We start from the raw sequence: 13,533 nt of genomic DNA on the forward strand, positions 1-13,533 counted from the left end.
GATTTGATAATAATGGTGATTTTGAGTGTCTCTACATACACGTCTTTTATTTTTCTTCTGCAATGAACTCTAATATGTTTCGAATTGAAAACGTAATACAACTAACATTTATGAAGCTCAATTCCTAAAATCGGTAGTTTTAAATCCCTGCACATATGTTCAAAGGACTCGCCTTGATGCACATTGTGAATTTTGGGTTTGTTTATATATAGGTATTTTGCATTTTGTCAAGGATATTATTGATTTTGGATTGCACGTTTTCACAGGTTAGATATTTTAGATATTGAAGGGATAAAGATTTGGGGTTTCATTTCCCATCTTGCATTTGTCATTTCTTTGTTCAGCTCTAATGAAAGGTAAGGTTTTTGTTGCTTTCTATTTTATCAGTCTTTAGTCATAGCATCATTTCTTTCATAGCATCATTTCTTTCAAATATTTGATAATACCTGTCTTCCTGATATAACTAAAAGAAATACTACAATTAAAATTTATGAAGCTCAAGTCATAAACTCGGTAGTTTTAAAATATCCCTGCATTCTGGAATAATAAAGTGTTAACTTACTTTTCAGTCGGTGGCATGCTAAGAAACCTTGCTTCTCTGAAGATATTGAACTTTCAATGGCACACTGGACTCGAGCTGCTCCCAACTGATTATTCCAAGAAATGTATATTACATATTGTGACAGCATCAAGGAATTAGAAATTATGTGGTGCCTTATGTTCCGTGCCATCCCACAATGGTCGCAACCAACCACTTCTGACCTGTTTCAGGCATCTCGTAAGGGTGCTCTTTTGTATCACTTGAACCAAGGTTGGTGTTTGCCAATGTCTTCCCTCTCTCCATGAAGTCCTCGCCATCCCTTGCCTTCGGAAGCATATGTCATTTCTTTACCTGCTACACAACCAACAAAATGTTACAAATTTCAGACATTAAGTTGTTTATTAACTTACATACATTGTATCTCCTCATTCTGTATCAAATCAATCAATATGAAACCTTCACTAGTGTTAAACAAATTTTCTCTTGTTCTGATACCTTTTAAATATGATCGTTTAAAAAAAAAGGGAAAAATTGTGTGTGAAGAGCTATACTAAAAGCCAAGACTTATGCTGCAAACAAAAATGAACGATGAAAAAGTGAAAAGTATATTAGAAAACTAACCTCTAGGTAACAAGCAAAGTCATGCAATCATCCACTATCTACCTCTGCATGGTTGTAATAGCTTTTCAACCGAGCATGTTAGTTCTTATTAATGTATTTTCAAGGAATGTTATTTTCAGCTGAGTTAATCACTTTTCGGACATTCCTATACTGTGGCTCGGAAGACTCTGAGTAAATATAAATATATTATGAAAATTTCTATAACATGGTAAATATCTGTAACACTTTATAAACTCAATAGGATCAGCAATATTTATATTTTATTCCAATCTTTAAATATCACTTTGCTTAAATGTGTAGTCATAACATTGAAGATAATACATTTTAAATAAATCTCAAAAATAAAAACAGTATTCATATCATTGAACTATTTTTGAAGATGACATCAGAATTGTAAAGTATCCTTCCTACATATATATTTACAAAGCAGTGGATTTCAGAGCCCACCAAAATCTAAGCTAGACCACTTTCCAACATCGCTAGACGGTGTTGTACCATGTACTTCTAGAAGGTTAACTAAACTATTTCTGTATTTAGAGATTTCTTTCATGTGGTTCAAGCCAAGGAACGCCCAGGAAATCAAACACCTCCCTTTCTGTATACAACTTCATATTTGCAGTACCTTTTGTTCCCTGCTAAATCAAGTGAATCAGGATACAATCTTTCTAATTTTTTCGTAATTAAAAAAAAAAAAAAAAAAACTTACCCGTTTGCCGCCAGAACCCTGAGTGGATGGAAATAACCCTGTATCATCAAGCCTGAATCCTTTAGATTCTGCTTGTTGTCTCAACCTGCACCCCAAAACAGAAAAATTCAATTTTGAGAAAATTATGATTGTTTTTCTATTTCCAATAAAAGCAAAAAAGCATTGATTAAAAACTAATACACATGCGGCTGAAATGAAGTAATCTGATGATACTTATTCTAGTTTACTACATGCCTCTTCATAATCTTATGTTATTGTAATTCATTTTAATTACTAGCCTCTTGTATACGCTACTCACCTAGTACCTAATTGAGTGTTCCCAAGAAAAGTTTGTATAGAGAGCAACAAATATGATTAATTTGTTGAAATGATGATTGACTTAACATTAATGTTATGCGCATTTATAAGGGGTTGAATTGGGAAAATAATATTGAAAATTGAAATGACACAAGTATTTCGGGACAAATTTTTGTTACATGAGTCACTCACTGTGGGACGGAGGGAGTATAAACATTGAATTTCTCAATCCATTTTTAAACTCTGAGATGGTAATAAAAAGTATGGTTATGGAAGCATCCATTTTTAAATGAGAGAGATGAAAATGCAAGATTGGCAAGTTTTAGAGAAGATATCTATTCGTTTCAGTCACAATAATTGAAAATTCAGTGCAGAGGGAAGCAAGAATACCTCCTATTTAATACATCATTCCCGGTCCAAGCTACAAGTCCGAAAGCATATATGTCTCTTGGGTAAACCTGCCAAAAAATTAAATTCATCATATGCGCTTCTGAAATGTTAATAACTAACAAGTTTGGATGTTCAAAATTGGCTAAGCAACAAAGTACAACGAACAATATGAGCAATAGAGAAACACCTTTACATTTTACGAAAGGAAAGAAATCGAAAAAGAGGCAAAAGTATGAATAATCTCAGAAGTATCATATAAAAAAGAATGCAAGTACAACTGCACAACAATATATACAATGCTATATATGTCAGACGTGAGGAAAACTAAATAAAAAATCTTTAAACTCCCATCAGCCTTCATATATACAGAAGTATCATATAAAAAAGAATGCAAGTATAACTGTACAACAATATATACAATGCAATATGTCAGAAGTAAGGAAAACTAAATAAAAAATCTTTAAACTCTCGTCAGCCTTCATCAGACATTCTACGAAGAGATACTGTCTCTCACCTTTAAATCAATACGATGTCGCAACTCCCGTCCAGGATAAGTGCAAAAACCAAAGTATGTGCCAACACCAGAATCAGTGCCCTGTGCATACAAGGAAAGGTTATTGCAGAAACATCTACCAGTATGACTCACAAGGATCTACATAGATCTACAAATAGATACACAACCATTTACATATATCTACAAATTTTACAGTTACGACATTTATGCAACTTCTAGATCCAAGGAGACACGTATTTTGGATGATATCAATTAAGGACTTGCAAAGGAAAAATGCTATCTATGTTTTGCAGGAAAGCTCAGTCAGCCAAATAGAAATACATTTGTAGACAACAAGCAAAAGCCAACAATACCTCTTCACTGTGAGAACTGAAAATCAAATCCTCCCTCAGGAAATTCATATCCTTTAAACGATTTACAAACCTGGGCAAAAATCCTTTGTGACTGCAATGAACAAATCAAATGAGTGTCTGAACAAGAGAAAAGAATATTCCACAAGTAAAAGAAAGTGCAGAATGATAGTTAATCACATTTTCCTAACAGAATGATCAAAGGGATTGTCATAGCCATTGCATGTTTATATACTTTTCCAAATGGAAATGTAAAAGAACAAAAGAAACCAAGGAAACTACATAATTACAACTTATGTAACTCATTGAACAGCTTAGAAGTTAGAATACAGACAACAATTCAATCAATCAAAGCAAAACTGTATCTAAAATTAAGTAATACTTCTAAAGGAATCTTTTAAGAATTTAGTTAAACCAAGGGAAAATTTGGTGCATGGAACCAAAAACTAATATCATTTTCTATACAGAAGGAAAACTAATCAGAAAAACATTAAAAATGACATATATGTGTTGATTGAAAAGCATACTTTCAGTTGGAATTTGGAAACACCTACATTTATCTGCTGATTTGTCAAAAAGCACAGGATATAAAATCAAGCAGTACCTTGTTCCATCAGGATGTGTTATAATGATATCAATGTCCCCGCAGGTAGCTTTTCCACGTCTATATGATCCTCCACAAATAATAGTAACCTGAATGAATCAACAAAAGAGTAACCAGGTTTTCATTGTCATGCATCAATTCTGATTGAGGGAGCAACAATTAAAAAGACTCTGGTGTACGTGAGTAATATAAGAATTATCAGCAATCTGTAAGTGAAAGCATGAACTAAAATACAGGAGGTTATAGAAACCAGGGATCCTAAAGAGTAACACGTTGTAAATTGCAAGAAAAAAATGAGAAGTTCTCAAAACAAGACAAATGACAGAAGTTGAAGATTGGAGATTTCTGAATGTGACCTAAATCATTCATATCATCACTTTTTATATTATTGTGTCCCAAATAATGTCGACAGATTTCATATAACAGATTCTTATCAAACATTTGTGACAGAATAGAAAACTCATATCAATCTCAGTCTAGCCAAAATTTTGTTGTGCTCATGCTCACCCCAGGCAAGAGATCCTCCCCAACTTTCTGCAAAATTTGTTCCATCTCTTGAACCTGTCAAATCAAAAAGACCATCGGTGATTTTTGGTGAAATAAAACAAGTACTTTTTTTGGGGAAATAATTGTATGTAAAAGGTGCAACCCGGACACACCTCATGGCGTGGAATCCGTTGCCTGATATCATCAAAGTATTTCAACCCTAACTTCTGTGCATTCGTAAGTGAATCATCATTCCTAAGATCATCTAGTGTACGATGTCCTTTGTCATACAATTTCAACGCTGTGGCTGGACCTATACCCCATACTTCTCCAAATAAGGATATTGTTTGCACCTATAGTTGAATGAGATTGAAGAAGGATAAGGCAACAAGATTGCAATTGAAATGTCAAAAATAGAGTGTTACCATTTTTTGGAATATACACTATTTCCTATAACATAATCGACCAACTAACCAATAAAATTCAATCTGTAGGACAGTAAGTTATCAAACACTGTTTTACAAATGTGTGCTTCTGTACATGTGCATAAAATTTAATAAATATGATGCAAAAGTGTTTAAGAAAAAGATTAAGTACTTCATACCTTTTCATCAGTTTCAAAGTGTTCCAATTTCGATAACTTCCCAGTAGTGATTATCTCCTGAATCTGAAGACAGTAAAAAGTTTGTTTGTCTATTATCTGACCAAAACAAATTGCTCAATAATTACATAGGAAAAGGCACAAATGTCTTATTTAGGACCAAGTTCGTCTTATTGTGGACGAAGTTCAGATTTTTGTATTAACAATTGATTTTTCTATAAAATCAATTTTTATAAGCTGATAAAGGAAAGTGAATAAGCAGCATGCCTGAATATTAGCTCGCATAAAAATTAATAGACTAGTACTCAATTATCCTTTAGATGGCTCACCGCCCTTATTCCATAATAATAAATGACAGTTATAAGCACTTAAGAAACGCTCCCTTAAAAACTAATTGCCCAGGTGGGACTTAGGCACCCCATAATAATAAATGACAGAGATAAGTCTCTACCTATTATAGCATTGTGCCCAAGATAATTTCTAGGTGGCTGCACTCTAGAATACTTCATTCGCCCTTTTTCTGGCAAGCCCGTCTGTAGGTAGCCCTTTGTGAAACGCATGCAACTAGGTTTGGTACCATTTGACACACAAGTGACACAACCAAGCACTTAGGGAACCCCGCCCTAAAAAATAGTTGTCATATTCAAGACTCTTAAGTACTCCACCGAGCATCCCATACTCTTCGATGTGAGACTTAGGGATCCCCTAATTACCCATGTTTCTACCAGACAACGAGGACCATAGGACAGCTAAACGATATTATTCCGCTAGAGATAGCTGACATTTTGGCTGAGGGAGATCTAACAGGAGAGAAGAACAATAAATCTATTAACAACTATTTAGAAACTAAACATAAATTTTGTCATTCAAACTTCCAGTAGATAAGCAGTGTCAGAAGACAGCGGCCGCTAAGTTAAGAAAAAATGTCTAGTCATAGACTTCACTTACATGGTCCTTCATTGATTTTCCAATTGACGGGAGGTTTTCTATCTGGTCCGCGCTTTCAATTTTAAATGGCAACTTCTCAATCACTGAAATAGCCTTGTGATAGCTAAAGGATCTCCGGTCCTCCCCCATCGCTTTCAACAGCATTAGCACAATAAGTAAGAGCTTTAGAATAGCCGAAAAATAAGAAGTACAGAAATCTGTAGGAGTCAAATGAGCCTTATACCTCTATATATGTTCACAAGTTTCCCAAATATTTCGGTAATTTTCTTGTTTTGATCAGGTGGGCAGTACGGCAAGGATGACTGTAGTTTGTTCACCATGATAGACGAGTTTCAACAAGGCATAAAAATTAGAGTATGACATTAAAAATAAATATCATAAATGTATCATGTATGAGCTTCAAAGACATTTTGATTGATTTCTCTTCGATCTATAACTAAACACAATTATACAGAACTAGATATAAAGAAAAGTATGGATATATTTGTCAAAAGTTTATTCTATTCAGAGAAGGCAGAGGAAAGTTTTGCATGAAAAAAATTTAAAGCAACTAATCTTCAACTGTAGGGATATATATATCTTACAGCTTCATTTTCAGCATCAAGGTGTTGCGGTCTTTTATCAGCATAATTTAAACTCTCAACTTCACCAGGACTGCTTGCCGTGCTTGTTGATGAAAGTGGCCCATTTTCTCTTCTATCTTCATTACTTCCTAGGTTTACAATTTCTGTATCCTCGGAAGATGATTTGATCTTCTTATTCTGTAATTGATGAGGTTCGCAAGAAATGCTCCTGTCAGTTGGCTTAGGATCCAAAAACTTCTCAGGTTCATTGATACCTTTACCTTGAGAATCCAACTTCAGTACATACAGATCCTCAGATAGTTTCTCCCCTGATTTCAAGCTGTCCTCCAGCCATTGATAAAGGAGAACTCGCTGCAAAAACCATCATTAATCAAGAAAAATGAAAACATGCAAAAGCACATTCTGAAAATAAAAATAGAAACTCACAGTCTGCACTTCAAAGGTGGTTGTTAAAGTTAACCAAAAGAAATTAACACAAGTCAATGAATAAAATATAAAAGTCCTAAAAGAAGCAGCTCAAAACATGACTAAGCCATTCAAATACTAATAATATATATGTCAATTTTGATGCTTTAAAGATATACACAACACAGCACCAAATTAGGAATGGATTCCTGTAGTCAAAATGCCATACACTAACTGCAGTCAGATAATTGGGACCCTCAGATTGAGGCGGTTTAAATTCAAAGTTGATTCGAACCTAAACTATGAACCATTTAATCTTCATCCAATGGTTCCGACTTGATTACTGCGGGGAATGTGTGGTATTGTGACGGCTAGTAATCCAAATCCTCAAATTGGCCCTTTATTAAAAATTGCATCACCTTGGTCCTCAAAAGATTTAGGCACTTCAAATTGATCCTCATGAAAGTACTACATTAATTGGAGGACCAATTCATTTTTTAAGGGACAAAATAAGTGTTTACTCAGTCCAGTTAGCATGTTTTTCTCACCACATCAAAACAGTAGAAAACTCAACCTATGAAGTACTAACACAGACGCCTGATAATGACACATGAATATCAGTACTAACACAAGAAAATAGAAGTGATTGAATGTAACCACATGCACCAGGGACAGACACCGAGATGCGTTAGACAAACACCTCATCAAATTGGTCCTTAAGAAAACATTATATATTTTGTTTAGACTCGGATATCCGGTCCAAGGACCGACTAATCCAAGGGACACCAATGTCACCATCCACTAGTGGGGAGGCCATTTAAAGCCAGACTTTTGCTTTGTATGGACTGACCCAACATAGATGGTGACACCAGGAGGATACAAACCTGAGACCTTGAGAGAAGCACATTCCAAGGTCTAAGCATTCACCACCAGCTCAACCCCTTGTGGGGTTCAAGAAAACATTATATTAAAACCAGTGTTGTCAAATAGTGATGCCATAATACTATAACACAGTGGAACTTGAACTCAATATTGCTCGAGGATACCCTATTTAGTACAAAGTGTCGTCGAATGGTGGCTATAGAGGCGGTGCTATAGCAATGTAGCATAGCAGAATTTGAATTGAAAACTGATTAAAACAATAGTAAACTCAACCACTAACAAATTACAGAAAGTTAGAAGTTAAAAAATCAAACCCCTTTAAAACGTGACAAACGATGGCTATCAAATTCCTGCAGAATAGTAAGTGAATCCACAGCCAAAACATGAGTAACACGTTTTGAAAACCGCTCCTCTATAACAGCACCCATTTGCACCATCCTCTGCTTCCAAATCTTACACAGCAAAAAATGAAACAAATTTGAAAAAAGATAGAAACTTTGGAATTGAAAATAGATAATAGAAAATGGGTTTTGACTTTTGAGTATAAAAAAAAAAAGGTTTTTAGTGTGAACCTGTAATCGACGAGCTTGAACTCCTTTTGCGACAAAGAAGACAAACATTCCAGAAAACATTCCATGAGGATCAGATTGTTCCTTTTTTGTCTTTGGCGACATTTTGATTAGCGCTTTTGTTTCTTCACTTCATTTATTTACTCATTCGTCGTTGCTTTTTCCTTCTAAGAGAAGCCATGGATGATGTATGTGAGTCTGGCTGCAAGTTTCGTGACACGTGTGGACACGTAGATAAATTATTATTATTATTATTATTATTATTATTATTATTATAATTGGACCAAACTTATCTACGGTTCCGTATACTATTCCATATATATTCACTGCCCTATATGCTATTCCATGTATTTTCACCGTCGTTAACGATCATTAATCTCCGTAGGAGAATGTGAGGCACACAAGTTGGATTCTTTTCTCCCAACCGAATTTTCTCTGTATACATGAGTCGGGAATCGAACCTCCGACCACTTGTTTAAGGGGACCAAGACCCTCACCACTTAGATCAATTCATTGTTGAATCGAATATTTTAAATTGGACCACTTGGACCAAATCTCATATGATTTAAAAATAAATTTACATAATTAGGTTACTAGCAAGTGGCTTATGAGATATTTTAAATTGTTCAGCAATGATCTAAAATAATGCTCGGACATTATCATGTTAATCAAAACAAGTATGGATACTAGCAAGGATGTTGTTGGCCTTTATGAACTTCATACTGAGACAATTAGATCAATCTCATTTTCGTAACAATCAACATCATCTGAAAGGCTAATTTAAGTAATAGAAGATGGTTTGTCTTTCCGAATAGCATAATTAATATGATTTACGAATTAATCAAATATTTCTTCTTTGTAATTGCACAATATTTTTTTGTAATTCTTTCCATACCTTATAGTTTTCACCCCTTAATTAGTTTGGAAATTTCACACTTAAAATCAGAAAAATTCATTCGATGCAAAATTTTAAATATGCATGTGTATCATTAAAATGAGGACTATTAAACAAATATCATGTTTTACCAATGTAAAACTATATGAACCAAGTGACACACTTACATATGGACTAAAAGTTTTATTCAATTGGATTCATATAACCGGACAACAAAACTATCAAATTAAGTTACTTTGTCTAATTGCAAAGGATAAATTAGAAAATATAATTTGATATTTCATCCTAATTAATCATACATAAACATAAAGCACCAAATAATGTTGATGTAGTTTCTCTTTGATTTAGTTTAAATTTTTGCTTTGGATGTGTTGATTTTTTGTTTGATTGTCATATTTATGAGTTTCTTGTTTGTTTTTTGCTCGAACAAGTGGCCAGAACATAGAAAATCAGTTACAATACGAGAGCGCTTGCAACATCAACGTACACAAAATACCTGTAAAACAAGACATGATACAACAACACCATACAATAACACAGAACGAATAAACACCATAGTAAAATGAAAATAAGTATAATGAGTGAAGGACAATATGATCATTAAACAACTTACCTATGTTAGACGTATGACACACGATGTAGAGGGTTGAATAGGTCGTGAGTATTAACTTCGATGTTTTAAAAATATTTGGCAATGGAAGCATTTCCCGAATCAACTACACCCCAATCTCAAATGCTATCGGAAGCGGATTATATGCGCGTTAAACCGAAAAATAGATTTGCGATAAAGATAAATAATTATGTCAATGTTATTCAAATTCCTTTGAGAAAAGAATTTAAACGTAGAATTAATGCCTTGTTAATCAATTGAACTTGGTTAACATGTTTTTCGATGAAAAACTCTGAATAACTAAGTTTTCAATTTGGTGTAAAAAAGCACAATTTGGTGTAAAAAAGCACAAGTTCAATAGTGAATTTTTATGGAACACTTGGTGTGTGATATTCAAAGGTTTTCTTCAAAATAGTGAAATCGCACAACCTAAGTATCAATCGAAATTCCAATTGAACTACAACGGTTAAGAGTTCCACATCAGTTGAGAGATGGTCTGACTAAGTATTTATATACTGGAGGCAATCCTCACCTTACAAGCCGGTTTTGTAAGGATGAGTTAGGTCCAATACTCATTTCTAAGAACAACAATGAACAATTAATTAAGAATAGGCAAATAAAGAACACATGAGATTTGCTTAAGGAGTTCTCCAATATTCGTCGTAAAACCAATATTCTACCATATCTAACAAGATTCAAAGGGACAAATGATGCCATACATTCACATAAATTTTGATAATTAAAGAAAAACAATTAATCCATGATTAATTTGAATACTAGTACATTTTTATTTTATTTTAAATAATTAACACTCACAAAAATAACAACTAAAATCCAAATCCAACTTCTACATGCACATTTCTTCAACTTTTTTCCTAAATCACTCTAAATAAATCACTTTTCTCCACTAATCAAATGTCCATTCTTATTATTGTTCATCAATTGATCAACAAAATCATCAATATTCTTATCAGAACTACCACCTTCACTAACAGCATCCCTAGCCAATTTCTTCCATTCATTAGCATTCTTTCTAATAACTTCACTTCTTTCACCTTCCATCACAGTCTTCAAACTCAACACAAATTCTTCCCTCTTCACAACACCATTTTCATCCTCTTTTGGCCTCACGCCTACTTCCCAAATCTCTTCCAAAAATTTTGCATCAGGCAATTGATCAGCCCATTGTGGCAAACAAACAACCGGAACACCGAGACTTAAACTCTCCAGTGTCGAATTCCAACCACAATGTGTCACAAAACATCCAACAGCATCATGTGCCAATAATTCAAGTTGGTTACACCATGTTACTATTATACCCTTTTCTTTTATTAAATCTTTGTACCCTTTTGGTAATTTTCCTTGTTCTGATTCTCTTAAAACCCATAAGAAATTTACTTCACTTTCTTTTAATCCAAAAGCTATTTCTTCTATTTGTTCTTGTGTTAAAGAAACCATGCTTCCAAAGGAAATATATGCAACTGATTTAGATGGTTTTGTTTCTAACCAATTGATGCAATCTTCACTTAATGGCTTCCATAAATTTGCTCCATAACCTTTGTCTCCTTTGATTCTTCCATCTAAGTAAGCAGAAGGAACCATTGGACCAATTAACTTAGCTGGAAATAGCTCAGTTAGTCCTTTCATAACCTTCAATACAAAAAGGATTTTGTTAATCATCAATTCATCATCCATATAAACTCATAATGAATTAGGGGAAAAAAAATCTAGAGAAAGAGGGAAATTAGAATATAATTATATTTCATTTTTACTTCTACCCAATATTTTTTTTATATAATGGTAACATTTGTTAGCAAGGTTATAAATTACAGGGGACACAATTCTTAAAATAACAAAAACTTTACCCCACTACGATTGATGTGATTTATTTTTGTTGGTACAATGATTGATGTGATTTTAATTGTATAGACAAAGATCTCAAATCAAATCATGAGGTAAAGATATTAACGGATACTATAGGTCGATTAAGGGACTCATGACGGTTCGGTTAATTAAGGTTATTTTTTTCAAAGATTACATATAGTTAATTTTTTGTGCGAACATATGTAAATGTATCTTTTTTTAAAAGTTGAATCTCGAAATGTGGATCTCGAATTGTCATTGACATTTGGTCATATATGCAAGGATTTCATCTGCTAAAAGTTCTATATTAATCTTTAGTGATTATTTAATTATCTTTATCTCTTGGATTGTTATTATTTTAGCATATTAATTTTTAAAAAAATTTACCCTCTAAATAAAAATTAGTTAAAGAAAATTAATATATTCAGTCCAAAAAATTAAATAAATGAATTTCTTTTGACTCACTTTTACTTGTAATTAAGAGTATACCAATTCATAATAAGGATATAGGAGTATTAGTATAAAATTCATCTTTCTCTTTTTTAGATTCATTATAAAACTATTGTATCTGGACAATATTACGGTCTAAATACATTAGTTTTACAATAAATCTAAAAAATCAAACTTCTCTTATAACAAGAACTAAAGGGAGTATGAAATAGTCAAATTCTGACGAATGAGTATTTAAAAAATAGTCAAATGCTGACGAAGGATGGTAATTATGAGTATTTAAGAAAAGAAATAAATAATGATTTTCTGGATAAAATAAACATAAAAAAATGATAAGAATTTGTACCTCTCCTTCTAAAGCTTGAAAGGTATTAACAAACATCCAATCAGCAAGATTCAAATTAGAGAATTGACTCAATTTCATAGCCATATAAGCAGGGTAACTTTCTGGAAATCTTATAAAACTTGGAAGATCTCTACAATTCAATGGAGGAATACCAGGAACAATCAAAGGCAAATCATCAACCTTAACAGGAATTTCAATCAAACCATGATGTATACGACAAAAAATGTTACAAACAGCAGCTGAATTAGTGAAAAAAGCAGCACCATAAATCTCATGTTTTTTAGCAACATCAAGTGCCCAAGGTAGAAAAGAATCATACACAATGCAAGTGATTGGTGTTGAAGTTTTTTGGTATTTATGAATGAGATTTGAGACTGTTTTCGAACCATTTGATTTAAATGAAGTGAGAAAAAGTTCAACATCATTGGCTTGTGAAAAGCCTGATTCGTCGAACCCATCTGAGATCGGTTCGACTGAGATGTTTGGTGCTGTTATAGATTTAACTGTGTAATGGGTTGTTGCAAATGTTGTTTTAATGCCTTTTGAAACTAATCGCTTAGCGAATTGGATTAGTGGACTTATGTGTCCTTGTGCTGGATATGGGATTACTAAGACATGAACATTGTTGTTGTGAATGCTCTGCACACCCATGTTTGTGTTTTTCTCTCTGTTTTTCTTTCTTGTGTTTGTGTAATGAGTTGTTCTCAAGTGTCCTATTTATACAGGTCATAGTCTAATAAAATAATGAGTTTAGTCAAACTGTTATATTAAAAGTTTATACGAATATTAATTAAATGTTTACATTAGGTATAAATATATTTATATACTCTTTTTGATTTTTAAAAATAAACAAAAAAGTAATTATTTATTC

General features: G+C 33.1%; 2 protein-coding genes across 2 annotated transcripts; both read right to left on the reverse strand.

The window, feature by feature from the left end:
* Nucleotides 1-1,484: 1,484 nt before the first annotated feature.
* On the reverse strand, nucleotides 1,485-8,700 carry LOC123906784 (DNA polymerase lambda). Its single transcript, XM_045956781.1, has 14 exons — nucleotides 8,502-8,700; nucleotides 8,244-8,381; nucleotides 6,643-6,993; nucleotides 6,282-6,360; nucleotides 6,059-6,189; nucleotides 5,114-5,176; nucleotides 4,683-4,862; nucleotides 4,531-4,584; nucleotides 4,024-4,112; nucleotides 3,423-3,513; nucleotides 3,070-3,150; nucleotides 2,556-2,623; nucleotides 1,869-1,953; nucleotides 1,485-1,794 (listed from the first exon to the last, which is right to left on the reverse strand). The coding sequence occupies exons 1-14, from the start codon at nucleotides 8,601-8,603 to the stop codon at nucleotides 1,696-1,698; spliced, it is 1,611 nt and encodes a 536-aa protein (XP_045812737.1). The 5' UTR covers nucleotides 8,604-8,700; the 3' UTR covers nucleotides 1,485-1,695.
* Nucleotides 8,701-10,767: 2,067 nt separating this feature from the next.
* LOC123906785 (UDP-glycosyltransferase 74B1) lies at nucleotides 10,768-13,348 on the reverse strand. Its single transcript, XM_045956782.1, has 2 exons — nucleotides 12,663-13,348; nucleotides 10,768-11,653 (listed from the first exon to the last, which is right to left on the reverse strand). The coding sequence occupies exons 1-2, from the start codon at nucleotides 13,311-13,313 to the stop codon at nucleotides 10,898-10,900; spliced, it is 1,407 nt and encodes a 468-aa protein (XP_045812738.1). The 5' UTR covers nucleotides 13,314-13,348; the 3' UTR covers nucleotides 10,768-10,897.
* Nucleotides 13,349-13,533: the final 185 nt, after the last annotated feature.

This window comes from Trifolium pratense, linkage group LG2 (genome assembly GCF_020283565.1).
Source record: "Trifolium pratense cultivar HEN17-A07 linkage group LG2, ARS_RC_1.1, whole genome shotgun sequence".
In the NCBI taxonomy this organism is placed as follows: Eukaryota; Viridiplantae; Streptophyta; class Magnoliopsida; order Fabales; family Fabaceae; genus Trifolium; species Trifolium pratense.

Excerpts from the sequence above, each read along its gene's own strand:
- LOC123906784 (XM_045956781.1), bottom strand. The coding sequence starts at position 8,603 with ATGTCGCCAAAGACAAAAAAGGAACAATCTGATCCTCATGGAATGTTT. Across the intron at positions 6,190-6,281 it reads ACTTGTGAACATATATAGAG|CGATGGGGGAGGACCGGAGA; the intron begins GTATAAGGCTCA and ends TGCTGTTGAAAG. Across the intron at positions 2,624-3,069 it reads GACATCGTATTGATTTAAAG|GTTTACCCAAGAGACATATA; the intron begins GTGAGAGACAGT and ends ATTTTTTGGCAG.
- LOC123906785 (XM_045956782.1), bottom strand. The coding sequence starts at position 13,313 with ATGGGTGTGCAGAGCATTCACAACAACAATGTTCATGTCTTAGTAATC. Across the intron at positions 11,654-12,662 it reads TTCAAGCTTTAGAAGGAGAG|GTTATGAAAGGACTAACTGA; the intron begins GTACAAATTCTT and ends TTTGTATTGAAG.